We start from the raw sequence: 17,853 nt of genomic DNA on the forward strand, positions 1-17,853 counted from the left end.
AGTCTGACGCGCTTCTCGTTCTTTCGTTTTTTTTCCTCTTCCCCCTTTTTTTTGCAGCTTCTCCCCAACACGGTTGGTCGACCGCTCCAGAAAATAACAGCAAGAGGCGAAACAGTAAACGAACACCCCACCCACCCACCCACTCACCAAACAGGCGGCCGAAAAAAAAGACTCCCCTCTGAACTTTTGCTTTTCGTTGCTCTTCCTGCGGTGCCGCGCTCTAGCAGCGGCAGCGATGCTCGACTTTCTTGAGCAGCTGCAGCAGCTGGCAAGTGTGTACGCCATCTGCGGCAATGCTGTCTCCGTGATGGCGGGGATGAGCGACACGGCAGAGGAGCTGACGTTCCGTTCCTACGACAGTTTAGAAGGCGCCTCCTACATCTGCAACTTGAACGAGAAGGCTCTTCACACAGCGAAGGCCTCGCTCTGCGACAATGCCGATTGGAGCAGCTTCTTTCGCGAGGTTCAGCTGGCATTCAACTCGGGTAGAGTAACCGTGCAGCCTGGAAATGCTCATCGAGTCGCCGTTAACGCCGCCGCGCCAGTTTCCGCCGACTCTAAAGGCCTAGCATGCTCGATGGAGGTGCATTGCCTGTCGGGGTCAGGGGAGAAGTGTGCAACCTTTGTGCTTGAGCGAACCACGGAGGACCAGCAGAAGTATATTCTCGAGAGCATGCTGCAGGCACATCACATGTATAACCACCCGAAGGAGTACGAGCAGAAGCTGCTCCACATCATGGAAGCCAAGGAGATAGCGTGCACGAAGCGCGAGGCACTTGATCGTGAGCTGGTCGCGCTGAACGATAATTTGACACGCAACAAGCACAAGCAGAAGATAAACAACGAGCGCAAAGAGGAGCTTCTAAAGAAGCTCGGCGGTTACAGCACAGAGAACACGGGAAATCCGTGGCAGGCGATTCAGGAGCAGCAGCAGAGGACAGCTGGCGAGAACACGAAGTCTCGGCTGCCGAGCCCGCTCGGGAACCGCACCTGCAAGGATTTTGATCTTGTCCTGTTTCGCATGATCAAGAGTCGGTGGCTGTCACCGGAGCAGTGCGACGCATCCTCGCCCGCGAATCGCGTCGTGCAGCCGTACTCCAAGGAGGACCTCGCGATCCAGGTGAGCCAACTCTCAGGTAGCCGAGCTGCGATATGGAAGGCACTGGATTCCATCGACTCATGGAGCTACCGCGTGTTTGATGTCCAGGCGGCTATGAGCGGTGACGACTACCTCTCGCTCTCGACGCAGACGCACGGCGGGTCTCTCCTGATAACCATGTACGCACTGCTGTGCATGCACGACTTTCTGCAAAAATTCAAGATTGACGAGCAAATTGCGCTCAACTGGATCAGCGCAGTGGAGGCGAGTTACCATGGCAACCCGTATCACAACTCGATGCACGCCGCGGATGTGCTGCAGATTACGGACTTCATCATCACACAGGGAGGGTTGGCGAAGAGGTGCGACCTAAGCGACATCCAGGTCTTCTCTGCCTTGCTGGCTGCCTCGATCCATGACTTCGACCACCCTGGCATCAACAATAACTTCCACATCAAGACAGGCAGCTACCTTGCTACGCTGTACAACGATCGCAGTGTCCTGGAAAATCTGCACGTGAGCAGCGTTTTCGAGCTCATGAAGAACCCAGCCTTCAACATCCTAGCCAGCTTCAGTGATGAGCAGCATCATGAGGTCCGCGAGACGATGATAGAGATGGTGCTGGCGACGGACATGGGCTCTCACGGAAAGTACGTGGCGAGTCTGAAGGGCAAGATGCAGGAGCACTCTAGTTTCACTCAGACCGCCGAGCAGAATCTCTGCCTCGCGATTGCTCTGAAAATGGCCGACATTTCAAACTGCGGGCGCCCGCTTGACATTTACCTGCGCTGGGGAGCGAAGGTGTCGGATGAGTTCTACCAGCAGGGCGACCGTGAGCGCAACCTGGGCCTCGAATGCAGTCCCTTCATGGATCGCCTTCAGCCGAGCCTTGCGAAGAGCCAGATTGCCTTCATGAACTACATCATCACTCCCTTCTTTGAGCAGGTGGCCGAGCTTCTGCCCGATATGCGCTTCGCGGTGGCTTTGGTGGAGGAAAACAAAGCGTACTGGGCCAACCACGACGACTCGTAGAGACATCCCACTCACCGCCTTTCGTGGCGCACCTGTTTCCTCACCGCCCCCTTTTTTTCGTGGTGACGCGCTCTTTGTGGATACACACACACACACACACACACACACACACAGACACAGTCTTCGTTCTACCTAGTGTCACGTCGGTTTTCTTCACCGGAAGCGGGGCAAGGATGTATATATCTATTTCTCTCTCTTGTTGCAGCTCCCACCTTCACTGCCTCCCTCGTTGCCTCTCCTTGCGATGTATTATTATTATTTTTGTTGTTCTCGCCGATTATTTCTTCCACGCTGATGGGAAGGTGTAAAAGGCGGAGGAGAAGGGGGAGAGGAGTTGAAGGAAAAAGGAGTAACACCAACTGGAACCCTCACTCGTTTTCTTTTTCGCCTTTTTGTTCCGTATCCGCTCAGTCTCCTTAATTTTTTTTTGTGGTATGAATTTGCTGAGTTGTCCTCTTGAAGTGCGAACACTTGTAATCCCTCTGGTGGCTTTTGACACGTGTGTGATGAGCTCCACACTTCTCTTCTTGCTTCCTTCCCACTTTCTCGTCTTCTCACCCTCCATTCTTCACCTCACATGTGCATCTGGCGTGTGTGCACGTATGCGTAACGAGCCTGTCGCACACGCTTCTTCGCCTCTCTCATGCTTTTGTTTGTGCATTTCCTTCATGCCAACCTCCGTGTTTTTATGTTCTATTTTTACGCTTGCTTTCAACCCTGTGTGTGTGCTTCCGCCGCCGTTTTTATTTTTCCCTCCTCAGTGGTTGTTTGTGGTGGTACCCGAATTGCCGTTTCGCACATACGCGGGCTTCGCCTTGACGAGGTTTACCTCTCTCTTCCCTTCCCTGGGTTTGTCGCAGACCGCCCTAGCTCCCTCCCTTCCCCACATCCCTCCCGATCCTTTGGCCCCCCTTGTGCAAAACAAGAAAGAGAGAGGGCACCGTCCACCTCCTTCGGTTCTCTCTGTTTTCTTCGCCTCTTCGATGATGCGCTTAGTTTGACTGACGCGGTGCAGCGGGTAGCGTTTACATGCTGTTGCCTTTTTTTTTGTATTTCCTTTTGACGATTATGGTTCTACGCGGCTTGCGTTTGGCGGCGACAAGCCACTACTCTGTGAAGAAAAACAAACAAGAAAAGGCGTTGTCAATGCGAAAGGGTGCGCTACTGGAGATGGAGATGAGCGTTGGTGTCATCTTCGTTGGTGCTTCCCATCGCTGAGTTCATGCATTGCGACTTTAGGCCTTATCCAAGGTCTGGCCGGCACTTCTCCACAAGGATTTTGTCACTGCCGTATGAACTCGGTAGCCAGGCTATGATTCCCATCTCTTGCTTCTGGAGCACAGCGCAACCCCCCCTTTGCATCCTTCTCTTCTCGAGTCCAACGGCTCTTCTCCCTTTCTCTCCTCTTCTCTTCCGCTGCCCGCCTTCGTCGACGTTTCTGGGTTTCATGCCACTCCCCCTTTCCCTGCACGGAGGAAAAGCAGAAGTACAGTTTCTCAAAATCTTGTCTCTACACGGCTTGCCAGTGTCCGCACTCGTCCCGTTACTTTCACACGGCGCACACGACGACACTTACCCCCCCCCCTACACACACACACACACACACACACACACACACACACACACACTGCACAGTGTCACGGTGCATCATCTGAAACATTTTTCCTTTTTTCCTTTTCGCGGAACACATTCTTTCTTCCTATTACTATTTTGCTTACCCTTGTTGGCAGCCTGCTACCATTTTTTTGTTTCCGTTTCCTTGTGTTGGCGATTATATACATATATACATATATGTATATATATATATATATGTGTATATGCTTCGATCATCGTGGGTCTTTGCATCCGTGTGCACCTCTCGCAACACACTTCTGTCAGCGCAATTGTCTTTTTGAAAAGTAGATTGTTGGCCACACACTCTGCGATAGCGCGTTTTCCAGGGACGAGCTGCAGTCTGCACACTTCACCGCCTCATCACCTTGACGTTATTATTATTATTTTAAGCTTCCCGCAGAGTTTGTCTGCAAGTTGACCCAGAGTCTTTTACTCGAGCGCACACCATCAAACATCAGCCATGCATCTTTCTGAGCTTTGCCGGGACTCCAACATCGACGTGATCATCGCTCGCCTTCGCCAGGTAGCACCCCTAGAGCCTGCGCCGGCTTTCTCTTTGTCCGAAGGAGCAGCAGATGACGACACAACTCCCGCAACTGGACACTCGGACTTTCATGGGCTGTGGAGCTATCAGGACAATGACGGGCGTACAGCCTTCCATTGGGCCATAGCGCTCAAGAACTTCGACCTGGCTCGCAAGTTGATGCAGGCACCGTACAATTCGCCTGTGCTGACCGAAGATGAGGAGTGGAGCACACCGTTTGCCACTGCCTGTAGCGTTGGGGCACCGCTAGACCTGCTGAGAGAGATTCTGGACCGGAGTGTGGTTGAGTTAGCCGCGCACATGAAGCAGAAGGAGACTCAGCAAAACCCCACTTCCGAGGAGCAGAACAGCAGCAGTGCCGCCGTGACCGAGCCTGCCGAGGGGAGCAGCGACGGAAAGCCGACAAAGTTCTTGTCAGACATGCCGGGAATTTTGCAGCCCGTCGACGGCACTCCTGCTTCTATTAGCGCCGTGCTTGTTGACGCCGAGGATGCGACGGGACAAACGCCTCTGCTTCTAGCTGTGGGACGTGGGCACCTGAGCATTGTGCGCTTCTTGCTGGAGAACGGTGCAAATTTGATGCATCAAAACCGCAGGGGCCAGTCGTGCCTGCATCGCGCCGTGAACCGCGGAAACATGGAGCTCGTTGAGTTTCTTGTTTCGACAAGTGAGAACAACGCGAAGAGCAAGGCAGTGCATCGGGTGTGGATGGACCTGCGGGACAAACACGGCGACTCCGCGCTCTTCTACGCTTCCATGGATAACAATGAGGAGATTGGCCGGTACCTGCTGCGCCACGGCGCCGATCGCGAGCTGCGCAATGCAGACGGCAAAGCATTCTGGGAAGTGTAGACATCGAAGAAGACAACAAGGGACATTGAGCGCAACCGAAAAATCGTCGACTTCAGCTCTTGTTTAGCATATGTCGAGAAGGCCATCGCTGTTCTTGAGGGCAGGGACTTATGCGGCTGTGCATGGCTACTGTGCGACAAGAGGGCATCAATTCAGGACCACCTAGCGCGTGTACTTCTTGCTTCTTACCACCCCCTCCCCCACATGTCGCCGCTTCCCCATCAAAGTGTGTGCGTAACTTTGAAAACGCAGTGATCATCTCGGCTTGTATCGCATTTTTTTCTCCATTTTTTTTTTTGCTTGGACCTCCCCCAAACAAAAGGAAAAGGGTTGAGGTGTGGTGGTCGTGACCCACTCGTCACCATGCGCGTCGTGGGAAGGAAGGGGCGGGGGTGTACGGTAACACTGCACATGCACACATACGGTATGCCACTTTGGGGCTCTTTTGAAAAGCTAAAGAACAACAAAAAAGAGACAGCACTCATCTGCAAGTATGGTCTTTGTCATTGTTTCTTCTTGAGCTGCACCGCAGGAGCCCTTGCGCCACTTCGACGCCGCTGCGCATAGTTCGGTGTCTCTGTCGCACGCTGCGGCACGTTGCGCCACGGGGCAACACCCAAGCTCGACCAAGCCTCGTGCTTCCCCCACTTGGCTCGTGTTTGTTTTGCTCTCGTGCGCCCCCTCTTTTCTGGTCGTTTTTCCATTTCGTGCCAATCAGCTCTCTGTGCCCCCCCCCCTTCCCCTCTCTCTCACTTCAGTCCCTTTTGTACAACGTACCGCACGTTTTACGTTGGAAAGTGGCCGTCATGAAGCGTCGTGAGCAGCGCCGACAGCGCGAGCGCGAGCAGCTGCCAACTGCCTTGACGAAGCTGGTCCAGCTCATTCCATCCGACGAGGATGCGCGCCGCTACCTTGCAAGGGAGTTCGCCGACATCACGCAGGACGAAGCAGGGTCGAATGCACCGTGCTCCGCGGAGGGAAGTGGGCACGATGCTGGCGCAGGCGACGCGTGGATCTACGGCAGCGGGCTCGAGAAGCTGCTGTCGGTTCTAGGAGAGGAGGCGTGTCCTGATGGGGCTTTCGATATTGTTCGTATCACTCGCCGCGTGCCGCGCAGCCAATCCACGATTGACAGGATCAATGTGGCGGAGTTGTGCTTTGCGGTTTCCCAGGCGTCGGGCCCGGTGGATGTCCACGAGCGACGTCGCACTGCTGGTGCCACGTCCGGACCGCTGGACGAGACGATACCTCTTCTGCAGTACTACCGGGGGAGTCGATTTGACGCCATTGTGCGTGGCGAGGACCCATCTTCTCCTGCAGCTCGACATGCCGCCGCCGACGCAGCACTATTGGAGGAAAATAGCAGCCATCTTGAGATCGCCTCTGCAGGCAACGGCAGCAGAAAGAACGTTGACTCGGAATGGCCGGCGTTCGTGCAGAGCATGTCTACGCCGCTTCCTATGACGCTTCGCCTGCACCACAGTGAGCGTGCTTTGGAGGCCATCGCAACCCGCATGCTCACCACACCCGACATTGCCGCCGTAGTGCGTCCTGTGACCGCCTTTCCGTCCAGCGCTGGTCTCTACTCCTGCAGCAATAGCGACTACCACAGCCACAAGCGCGTGGAGTACGTCTGCCGCACCCTGCACGCTGCTAGCGCCGTGTCATTTCAGGAGGTGGTGTCGGCGATACCGGTGTTTGTGCTGGATGTGCAGCCGCAACACACTGTCGTGGATCTCTGCGCGGCACCTGGCAGCAAAACAGTGCAGGCCTTGGACACCATGCTGAGCGGTGGGTGGTCTGCAGACGTCTGTCGAGGGGTGCTCATCGCCAACGAAAAGGACAGAGTGAAGGCGACGCAGACACTTCCGGCGCGGCTGAAGCGCTACCACGCCCCAAACGTGATGACTACCCGATGCGACGGTGTGCAGTGGCCTCGTTTGTACTTTAACGATCCTACGAACCCAAGCAGCGAGCCGCAAGAACGGCGGTTTGACCGCATCATCTGCGACGTCCCGTGCAGCGGCGACGGCACCATCCGCAAGGAGTGTTCCATCGCCACAACATGGTCGGCAAGCTACGTGAAGTCCCTCGTGCCAACCCAACGTGCGTTGCTGTGCCGCGGCCTTGACCTCTTGGCCACAGGGGGCATTCTGGTTTACAGCACGTGCAGCATGAATCCGAAGGAGGACGAGGAGGTGGTTTGCGTCGGGTTGGAGGCTTTCGGCGACAGTGTCGAGCTCATCGACGTGAATGCGGTTCTACAGGAGAAGGGATTTCACCTGCACTCGGCAGGAGGGATTCTCTCCCCGAATGTGGAGGGGATGCAGCACCCGGTGCTGCCGCCGACGTACGACGGCAACAAGGTCCTGCGCATTTTGCCGCATCGTGATGACACCGGCGGGTTCTTTGTGGCGGCTTTCCGCAAAGCAAAGCAGCCAGACCGGACGGCGCCCACAGTGATTCGACACAAGCTGAACCACTGGACGAAAGGCAAGCTGTGGGCGCCAGTTGGCGTCGAGGACGAGGCGTGGGCCAACATATCAACCTTCTACGGCTTTGACCGCCGCGACGAAGCGAACTTCGTCTACTATGACGCCACTAGCTCTTCGTCCGGGAAAGGCCTCGTGCCTCTGTATCACCTCAATCCAAATGGTGGGCCTATACGCCGCATCGTGCTCTCGACTCCGGCGCTGGCGGATATGGTGCTGCGCACACGTCCGTACAAGGGCCCTGGCGTGGAGGTGGTGTCCGTCGGTATGCGCGCGTTCGAGGCATACGACGGAAGGTTTTTGCCAACTGCGGCCTGCCGGTGGCGCGCCGTCGTTGAGTCCGCCTCTTTTTTGGCACCGCGCTTTACTGCCCGAAGGCTGCACTTCCACGTTTCGAAGCACAAGCAGCTACTCGAGGATCTGCTCCGAAACGGCCACGTTTACACGCGAGATCACTGGAGGACAGTGTTGGGTGGAGATCCTGCTGTTGTAGCCGCTAACGCGAATCCGAAGGCGCTGGTCAAGCCTGGCAGCCGACTCGAGGCGTTGCTGACGCAGGGCAGTAGTGAATCTACCATCTCTGACGAGGAGGTGGCGGTGCTGCTGACAAGCCACGTGGAGGTAGGGTGCGTTTTGGTGGGCATCCTCTTCGACGAGCCGACCGATGCAGCCGCTGGTCCGTGGTACATGAGCGCGACGCTGAGCGGGCACAAGCTGGAGCTCGCCATCGATGGCTCTCTGCGTGCGTTCGGGTTGATGACGTTTTTTGGCATTCACGACGTTGAGCGTGGCTCGCTGGCCGGCAACAACATCGGCAGTGCGGTCGCAGACGAAGAGCCTGAGGAGCAGGCAAAGGAGGTGTAGCACCGGAAGCTTCACACGGCGTGGTGTCGCATAACTCCTGTGCTTTCACTGCAGTGGCTTATCGAGACTACAGTTACATTCGATTTCAATCGAAGAGGCCATGGAGCCTGTCTGCACTGTTGATCCTTCTCCTTTTTTTGCGTATGCGTACTATTCTAAGCGAGTAACCGCATCTTCACTGACTAAACCGCCAAACTTCATGAGTCGCAGGAGCAGTATAATTGTCGCCGAGCCCCTCATCACGTGTATGAGGGGCGAAACGAAAAATGATGAGAGGCGATGCATGGCTTTTCAATAGCCGTGACGCGTCCGTGTGTGCGCTGGATTCGCTGCTCTGGCTTTTCCACGAAGGGGATGGATCGCGCAATACACGCGCGTTGGAATGCACGGCCATTCTCGCTCTGTGCTCCGGCGTCCTCTTGAGGGTGCGGCTGGTGTTGGAGTGGGGTTGAGGGTCGCCGAGAAGACGCGTGCTTTCTGAACAGCTCACGAGCAGAGCCTCTGCTACTTGAACCAACTCTCTTCCACTACGAACGCTCTTTCGGTATCTTCAATCCATCTTCTCTGTCTTGCTATTCGGTCTTCGTCCACCTTGGCTTCACGAAGAAGGGAAGCCAAGCCTCAGCACACAGCAACATCCGCACAAGCCGTACCCTTTACCACCTCTGTGGTTCCACTCCATCTCCTTCACTGGTGTACACGATATAATCGGCGTTTTTCTTCTCTGTTGTTGCCCTCCTTTCTCTCTCGTGCTCCTGTTGGGCCATTTCGATACGCGCAAGCGTCGCTATTTCGTGCTTTACATCTTGCGTTGGTCTCGCCCCGATTGCTCGTGGCATTTTCTCGTCATCGTTTTTCCGTCTCCGTACGTTGCCGTGTTTCTCTTTACTTCTATGGAGGCACGTTGTGCATCTTCGCCCCTCTCCGCTTCTTTGTCAGACAGCGCGGCCAAGGCGAGGTTGGTCGGGTGCGCGGGCGGTCTCATTTCTCCATAGCTCCGTGCTTTTAATACACCCTCCTTCCTCCTCCCTTGTTTCCATAACTCGTTATTTTCTTGTTTCTGGGGGGGGTTCGACCCCTTTTTGTGTAATCAGCACCATGCAGGTCGGTGTATATGACAGAGATGATCAGATGTGCCAGTATGAGGGCTGCACGGAGATCGATCTGCTGCCTGCCCGGTGCTCCAACTGCGACAAGCGATTCTGCACCCACCATCTCTCCCACAGCGCACATCGCTGTCCGGCCGTGACGGATGTGCGGGTCGGGACGTGCCCCATATGCTATCGCGTTGTACCGTTGGAGTACCCGCGCCAATGCATGGACGAGGCGGTGTCCCGGCACATTGACCGAGGATGTCGCGATGTACCGCAGGGCAGCTTATTTTACGGCGGCGCCTCTGCGAAGGGGCGGCCCGGCCAGGCGAGAGGTCGCCGCTTGGGCGGCTCGGCACGGCCGTGCAGCATTCAAGGCTGCCACGAGGCCTCCGAGACGCGCGTGAAGTGTGACCAATGCGGCCAGACATTCTGCCTTCAGCACCGCGGACCTCTGCAGCACCACTGCCGCGCCGCCGCCGCCACGCGCAGCGCCGTCGCGCCCTCCCCTTCAGAGCGGGATGCTGGCATGCTGGTGTCTCTGCCGGGTGACAAGGCGGTTTCCGTGGCATGTCTGCTCACTCATCCCGCCAACACTCCCGAAAAGGCGGTGGGCAAGGCGACAGAGCTGCCCTCGGACATGGTGACATGCCTCGTGTGCTTCCTCATACCCACTTGTGTGTCCAAAAAGGACGGCAACGCTGGCTGCGAAGAGTTCGAGCCGGTGCCCCCGTTCTTCATGTTCATGCCCAAGAATACAGCACTAGGCCGTCTCCTGGACACGGCGGTGGATCGTGCCGCCATGAACTCACCGGCCGTGCGCACCGGAAAACCCTGGAACTTGTTCGCCGTCACACTGCCCATCCACGCCGAGGCCGAGGCAGCCTACTATTCTCCTCTTACACTCTCGACGGTGGTGAAAAAGAGTGCTGTCGGCATGGCGGAGCGCACTATTGTGTTTCTCTCGCCGCTCCAAGCCTTGCCCGAAGGCGTGATCAAGGCGGTGAAGGACTTGGATAGGAAAGGGTCGTGGCCGTCAACGTCATCGTCCTCCAGTCAAGGGTGTCAAGTGATGTGATGAGGCGGGGGGGCGAGAGAGGCAGATGAAGGGGGTGGGGGGAGGGCGACGGATAAGGGGAGCATCGGATGTGTGGACTTGAATAAGCCGTGACTGCCTCTCGCTCTCGTTCTCATTGGCGTTGTACCCCCCCCCCCCCCCCCCCGCCCTCCACCCGGCCACTCCCTCTCTCGCCCCTTTGCTAGTTCGTTTCTCCATCCGCTGCCCCCTTTTCGTTCTCTTCGTTGCTCGCATGGTATTGCGCTTTCTGTCGTGTTTGTTTGTTTGTTTGGCACTCGTTGCACTTCTCGTTGCCGCTACGTCGCGCGTGCTCTTCCACCAAAGTCACCACCACCCTACCTTTCCCCCTTGTCCCTTCCTTCGCAGCCTCCATCGCAAGCGTCGGTGATGGGCATACTGACTTCTCTCCCCCTCTCCGTCTTTCTGCTACTACTTTCCCCTCCCTCATCTTGGGCAAGGGGAAGAAATGCAGCCTCATGGGGAAGGGACATCGGAGTCCTCGGCGACGGTCTCCTCCCTATTTCATTCGTCTGTTTTCTAATGGACACACCCACCCACACGGGGAAGCATACGCGTTCGATCTTATTACACCTCTTCTTGTTAGTAGTTGATAGCGGGCGAGGTTCGTCATGGGGGTGGGGGCTGAGTAGAGGAGAGGAGGCGTGTCATCCTCTTTCTCTGTTCTTTTGGTTTCTGTACCGAAGGCAAGGCGTGCCTTCCTTCCCTCCCCCCTCCTCCGACTCCGCCTTCCCGCTTCTTTCCGCGCTTCCCTTTCTCAGCTTGCCCCCTCCAAACAAGCAACCAACTGCACTCATGTGTGTTCGCATGCGTCAGGAAACGCACATTTCTTTCGCTCGCCAGCCGCACACCTCGCGTTCGGCACACCTGCTCTTCTCTTCGAAGTGATTCGGTTCACGTTTTGCATCTGATGCCCCCCTCCCCTCCGCATCGCAGAGGCACTGGGTTGGCATGGCGTTCCTGTCCTCTGAGCGAACTTCTCTCCTCCACGCCCTCCTCCCTCTCCCTCCCTTGCGCGCCTTTGCTCATTGGGGGGTCGTCTGCCCTCGCCATGGAGGCGCAGCCCAGTCCAGTTTCGACAACAAAAGCTCCATCTTCTCAGCCCGCCTTCCCCCCCCCTGTACAACTGCAACAAGGAGCAATCTATCAATCGACTTCGTTCGGCGACTCACGTTTCCGTCCGTGCCTCTCTTTCTCTCTCTCTCTCTCTCCATATTTCTTGTGCTCCATTCACACACGCACACATCTTCATATATATATATATATGTATATGTATAGGTGCTTCGTTTTCTCTAGTATTTGCTGAGTTTCCCCTTTTCTTTTCTCTGCTGTGTGCGTCCCCCCTTGCTTCATCCAAAAGGATTCACACACGCACACGCAGACACACACAGACGCTGACATTCTCGTTGAGCTCACGCACAGCGCTGCGCTTTGAGGTGCGATAAGTTGGAGCGCCAGGGAGGACTCCGCAAGCACGATAGGCAACCTTCACGCATACACTCACACTCGCCCTACTAGTCCTGCTTACCGCGACAGAACATCTCCACCGAAAGCGCCACATCGCCTACAAAATGAACACCCACTCACCTCAGCTGATGGAGGCGACGTCCGCGAAGATAGTGATGCTCGGTGAGTCTGGTGCCGGCAAGAGCTCCATCGCGCTCCGCTTTACGCGCAACGAGTTCTTAGCCAACCAGGAGACCACCATCGGTGCTGCCTTTCTGTCCAAGACGGTGATGATACCGCCTCCGCGTGGCACCGCGGCTGCCCCCGGCAGTGCCACCTCTGCTCACGCTCTTCAGCAGCAGATGCGAGCACTGAAGTACGAAATTTGGGATACGGCGGGGCAGGAGCGCTTCCGCTCTCTCGCCCCGATTTACTACCGCGGCGCCTGCGGTGCTCTTGTCGTGTATGATATCACGAATAGCGAGAGCCTCAAGAAGGCTCAGACTTGGATCAAGGAGCTTCGAGCAAACGCGGACCCGTCACTCATTATCGTGCTCGTCGGAAACAAGAAGGATCTGGGGTCTCTGCGGCAGGTGTCCTTCGAGGATGGCCAGCGTCTCGCTGCCGAGGAGCAGCTCGCCGCCTTCTATGAGGCGTCTGCAAAGGACAACAACAATGTGGAGCAGGTGTTTCTCGATTTAGCTGCCAAGCTCCTCGACCAGGGCTTGGGCAACCGTGGCGGGGCCGCTGGAGGTGCACGCGGCGGCGTGGTTGCACCGCGCGGCGAGCGCGTAGAAGAGAGCAACGAATCGGCCGCCCAGTCTACCTGCTGCTGATCCCCTCTCCGGACTACCTTCGTGTTGCCATCCTCCTCCCTCCTCTTGTGGCGTTTTTTGTTGCTTCTCGAAGAGGCAACGTCAAAGGGCCGATGCACCCATACAAGGAACGGAAGAGGAAGAGAGCGAGAGCCGCATAACACAGTCGAATCCCCAGCGGAGTGCACCTCAGCTTAGCGCGACGCAATGCGGTTTCCGCTGCCGCGTTCTCCGCGGCCTAGAATCCCTTTTCTTGTGCTTTTCATCCCACCGTCTTTTTTTTTTTTGTCATATATGTTACTTGGTCGGTGCGTTTACCGTCCCTTTTCGTTTTTGACGCTGTCGGTGGCTTTGACTGCTGTGTGTGCTTCCCCCCCCCTCCTCCTCTCCCTCCCTCTTTCTCCCTGGTCTGTGATTGGCGCCTTTGCTCTGTTGACACCATCCACGTATGACCGAATCAGCTGCTGAGGTGCACGCGGCGTGCACATGCGCATGAACGGAAACGCCAAGACACCAGCCCTCGTCTCTCTTTTTGTTTCCCTTTGTTTTCTTCTGGTGCTTCCAGCTGCACCAGCTGCTGCTGCTGCTGTTGTGAGCGACACTCCTGCCTGCACGTGCGGGCTATACAAACAAAAACACGTGCACAAATATACACATAGTGAAACTGTGCGCTCGTGCACGAGGTTACTTGAGTACAGACGTAGCCGGCAGCAATGGAGCGTGACTTTTGGATTCAAGGCCGCGGCTTTCTCTCTCTCTCTCTCTCCCTCCTTGCTTTGTTCTCTACGCGTATAGCACGACTCTCTTACACATTTCTCTGAGGCTCGATTAGTCTTACGTGTGTGTGCGCCACACATGCGAACAAGAGACATACGACAGTACCCACACACGTACGTGCTCACAGATGCGTTGCGGTTATGAGAAACGAACAAGGGGAACGACAACGAGTGCCAGGGTGTGGGGATTGATAGTGGGCCTCAGCACTGTGCCGTTTATTCGCTCCTCTTCTCTCTCTGCCCTCACCCTTGCATGCTCGCCAATGGACGTGCTGTCCACTTGACCCTCGTGTGTGTGTGTGTGTTGTCTCTGCTCGCACGTTGCTTCGTCTTGAGTGGCTGTTCAGAGAAAGAAGGCAGTGCCATGTTGCCAGCATTGCCAAGCGGGGTCTGCGCTACCCTACCGAGGTGATTGGTGTGCAGACATGTACAGGCAACCGAGCAAAGACGAATAGTAATACAACGAAAAAGCACTGCCCACAGCGATGCCATCAACACGGAAGAGGAGGAGCCGCGAAGAGCGGTAGAGGGGATGGTGGGAAACGGTAGAAGAAACAGTGCCCCACCTTATTCATTTTTCTTTTTGTGCGTTGGCGGATCCACTGCTTTCGTTTATGCTTTTCGGCGCTGCTGCATGCTTGCTCGATAAGCGTTTCTCTGCTACAACCCCCTCCCTCTTACTCTCCTCTTTCGTTTTTCGGATCTCGCTGTGTCTTCGTGTTTCTCTATTTATGATGGCTGTCTGCGAGCTCTCTGCCGTATGTGCGCGGTCTTTTTAGGATTGAAGGGGTTGGTGGCCGTCTGTGCACTTCTGCGTGCATGCACGTACAGCTGAGTGGCGACATGGCATGGACAACCGACCAACAGTAAAAAAAGCCCTTTTCGCGCGTGTGCTCTCTCAATCTTGTCAACGCCCAGTCGTGTTGTCGAATCTGCCCCCTCCCTTTCTCTCTCTCTGCTGTTGTAGGTTGTTCGGCTGACATTTTCTGCGTGCCTTTTGTTTTCTTCGCCTTCATCTTTGATTTCACTTGCTCACTTCCTCTTCCTATTTTGCAGGCCACACGAAAGCGAAGCGAAGGGTAGGATGTGCCCTGTGTACGGCTGCGCACCACGTTGTATGCATGTGCTTCCTCCCTGTATGCTTTTTAAATCACCTTTTCCTTCACCCCCTGATGAGAGGGAGTTACACACACCTCAGCGCGTGGCATCTTAGGGTGCAGCATCCCTACTCCGTGTGTCTGGGGTAGCCAAGCAGCACCCCCGCCCTGCCGATGCCGAACCGCTTCTGGTGGTGACAAGGTCAAGCACCAGTGACGTAGGGGAGGTCAGCGCTATGCATCGCTGCTGATGCCGGCGGCCAGGTCGTGGATGGCGTTGCATTGTGGAGCGGCCTGCGACAGTGCACAAGCTTATGTTACCCATGGGATAGACAACGTGTCAGCGCGACTCAAGCGCATCGTACCCGGCCCCTCAGACTGCCTCCTGGTGGGGGAGCCAGCTCCACCCCGAGCGGGATGCGCCATGGGTGGCGACCGGCACGATGGGAGCCGCTGTGAGGCAACCTGCGAAGCGGGCGGGTGGCGTGTACAGTTCGTGGTAGGGGTCGTGCGGTTAGATGGCTGAGTCGGCGTGTTGCTGTAATGCGTGCTCCGCACCGCTTTGCACGACGCGGGTGGGGTGGGGGCCTTGTGGCCGGGCCGCAGGAGGGGGGGGGGTACAATGGAGCGGAGCTCGTGCTCTATTTGGAGGAGAATTGCCGCCTCGACAATGCGACATTTGTATTGCGCACTTTTTTGTTTTCGCCGTTCGCCTTGCTTTTCGTCCTTTGCCGCCGCCGTGTTAACCGTTTTCCCCTGTGCTTGTCTCCGTACTGTGGTGCTTCGCTTCTCTTCTCCTTTTTTTCCTTTGCCTCTTTCGCCGTCCGTATACACGCACGGGTGGGTGCAGGGGAGGGGACCCACGTGTACTCCAGCGCGCTGCGCCCAGGCGGGCTGTGGGCGGACTGCTTGTATTAGGAACGGCCAGCGGCACGCAGGCAATGGCTCCCCCTATGCGCTGGGTTCCCTTGCTCGCTGCGGGGCGATTGGTGCGGCGCATTGGGGCGCAGGTGGTGGCGCTGCTGGCCCGTCGCGCGCGCTCCTCGCTTCCGTTTGTCTCTGGTGGCTGTGGGTTGGGGCAAGGGGACGGCGCCGACAAGCTTGCCAAGCCGGCGGGGGCGCTGACGCCAACTGCGTGGATCGCGGACCTGGCCGCCGGTCTCAGACGCCGGGCTGGCATCCCCCGAAACCGCGCTGCACGGCGCCACGCGGTGCGGCGGGGGCTCCCAAGCGGCTGCGCTCCCGCACGAATGTGCAGGGATGCTTGAGCCCACGGGGCGGCGGGGGGGGCCGCGCCTGCCCACTCCCGCACGGGTGCCGGTCCGGGTGCATTGGGTTGCCGCGGTGGCGGGTGGCTGGCGGTGGCGGTGTGCTGCCTGCTGCGCCGCTGGCGCTGTGGCGGCCCCCGCCCCCGCCAGAGCCCCGGCCCCCACCTGTGTTTGCCATGGGGGCGGCCGACCCGGCGTTGTGGCCGGTATGCTGCGCTGGGTTCGCGGGTCGCTGGCAGCTGGGGAGCACACACCGTCTGACGCAATGGTCCTGAACGCGATGGCCTGGTTGCGCGCGCCTCGCTCGCGCGGCGTGGGCTTCCCCGTCCTGTGTGCGTGTGTGTGGCTGCCCCCTCCCGTGCCCCTGCGAAGGGCGCGTGGTCGGTTCCCTGTGCGCTGGTGCGTGCGTGTGCGCGGGCCCCTTTCGCCTGCCACGCGCCGGCTCCCTGTCAAAGGCGTATGGGTCGTGGGTGTGGGTGGGTGGGGCTCCTCTGCGGCCACAGGCCGGCGGCAACGCCTCGCCTGTCGCGGCGCATGCGGGCGGGCCGCCCGGGGACGCCCCCCTTCTCGTGGTGTCGACGGGGGCGGGGGATGCGGACAGCGGACCTGCTGGAAAACGGCGTTGCCTCGGGCCACGCCCCGGGGCACGGGCGCTGTGCGCACGCGCTGTCGGGCGCCGCTGGCATGGCGTATCGCACCCGAACAGAGCAAGGAGAGGTCAGCAGAGCAGGGGCGGTGGACGAAGAGGTCGCGGGGATACGCATGCGAATTAGCTCCGCCGTGCGTGTGCGCGGCGCGCCCGGCGTCTCCCAGATGTGGCCGTGTGTGCTGGCGGGGCGCCGGTGCCGGAAGCGTGCCGAGAACGCCCCGAGTGACACCATCGGGCCCTCCAAACTCCGGTGTGGAGAGCCACCGTGCCGTGTTGTGGGGTGCCGTGGCTGGGGGGGGGGAGCAGGGCATGCATGCCGGGTGCAGGGTCTGGGGGGGCCCTGGCCTGCGGCTGGCGGGCTTCCTCGCTGGGCTGATCCGGCATGCGCGTGCGCCACCGCGTGGTTACTCGCACGGCGGGCGCCGCCGCTTCCGCCCTCGGTCAGGAGCTTGGATGCGGCCTGCGTGGGTCGGGGTGTGCGGTCCGCCGGGTGTCTGCCTGGCGCTGATCGCGTGGCGCGTATCGGAAGAAGGGGCGAGGACGGGCAAAAAGGGCCTGCTAGACGCATGACCCCATTCGACTGCCGACGGCTCGCTCTGGTCGGCCAGGGTTTTAGCCGCAGTGCGACCGAGGCAGGTGAGCTGTGGCTGTGTGCTTGCGTGTGTACGTACTGACTTGTTCGCGGGTGGAGTTATATGGGCACGTTGCTATGCAGCGGAAGAAAAGGCGAAAAGAAGTGCCTATTATTTTGCCATGTCCGTTGGCTCGTCTCTCTCCATGCTTTGCGTGTCGTCGGGTGCATGTGTGTGTGTGTGCAACGACGTTTTCTTTTGTCTCTTAGGCGCATGCCTTGTTTGTGTCTCTGCCACACTGACTCTCTGGCTGTGGCGTCGTGGAGTATTCTAATGCTGATCTTGCGCTGGCGGCCTTCCTTTTTCTTGTTTTCTCGAAGAAGTACCCGTTTCACACCAAAGAAAAGGCCGTGCCAAGAGAGGTGCGAAGTGGCGGAGACAAGACTGCAAGGAGGAGCACCCATCACGACGACCACCACACGGGCGCGCACACAGGCGCCCACGAAACTTCGTTAAAAGGGCGCGACAACGTCGTTTCGGTGCAAG

At 57.8% G+C, this 17,853-nt stretch overlaps 5 protein-coding genes across 5 annotated transcripts; all 5 read left to right on the forward strand.

Annotated features, from left to right (window-relative positions):
- Positions 1-235: 235 nt before the first annotated feature.
- Positions 236-2,131, forward strand: PDEA (putative cAMP phosphodiesterase A; the record flags this gene model as incomplete). Its single annotated transcript, XM_001682463.1, has 1 exon — positions 236-2,131. One exon carries the CDS (start codon positions 236-238, stop codon positions 2,129-2,131), a length of 1,896 nt encoding a protein of 631 aa, XP_001682515.1.
- A 2,317-nt stretch (positions 2,132-4,448) lies between these two features.
- LMJF_18_1100 (conserved hypothetical protein) lies at positions 4,449-5,141 on the forward strand (the record flags this gene model as incomplete). Its single annotated transcript, XM_001682464.1, has 1 exon — positions 4,449-5,141. One exon carries the CDS (start codon positions 4,449-4,451, stop codon positions 5,139-5,141), a length of 693 nt encoding a protein of 230 aa, XP_001682516.1.
- Positions 5,142-5,947: 806 nt separating this feature from the next.
- Positions 5,948-8,497, forward strand: LMJF_18_1110 (putative methyltransferase; the record flags this gene model as incomplete). Its single annotated transcript, XM_001682465.1, has 1 exon — positions 5,948-8,497. The coding sequence occupies one exon, from the start codon at positions 5,948-5,950 to the stop codon at positions 8,495-8,497; it is 2,550 nt and encodes an 849-aa protein (XP_001682517.1).
- Positions 8,498-9,595: 1,098 nt separating this feature from the next.
- LMJF_18_1120 (conserved hypothetical protein) lies at positions 9,596-10,666 on the forward strand (the record flags this gene model as incomplete). The annotated part of the gene is made up of 1 exon (XM_001682466.1): positions 9,596-10,666. One exon carries the CDS (start codon positions 9,596-9,598, stop codon positions 10,664-10,666), a length of 1,071 nt encoding a protein of 356 aa, XP_001682518.1.
- A 1,589-nt stretch (positions 10,667-12,255) lies between these two features.
- LMJF_18_1130 (putative ras-related protein rab-5) lies at positions 12,256-12,966 on the forward strand (the record flags this gene model as incomplete). Its single annotated transcript, XM_001682467.1, has 1 exon — positions 12,256-12,966. One exon carries the CDS (start codon positions 12,256-12,258, stop codon positions 12,964-12,966), a length of 711 nt encoding a protein of 236 aa, XP_001682519.1.
- Between the last annotated feature and the right edge of the window lie 4,887 nt (positions 12,967-17,853).

This window comes from Leishmania major, chromosome 18, assembly GCF_000002725.2.
Source record: "Leishmania major strain Friedlin complete genome, chromosome 18".
NCBI lineage: Eukaryota > Euglenozoa > Kinetoplastea > Trypanosomatida > Trypanosomatidae > Leishmania > Leishmania major.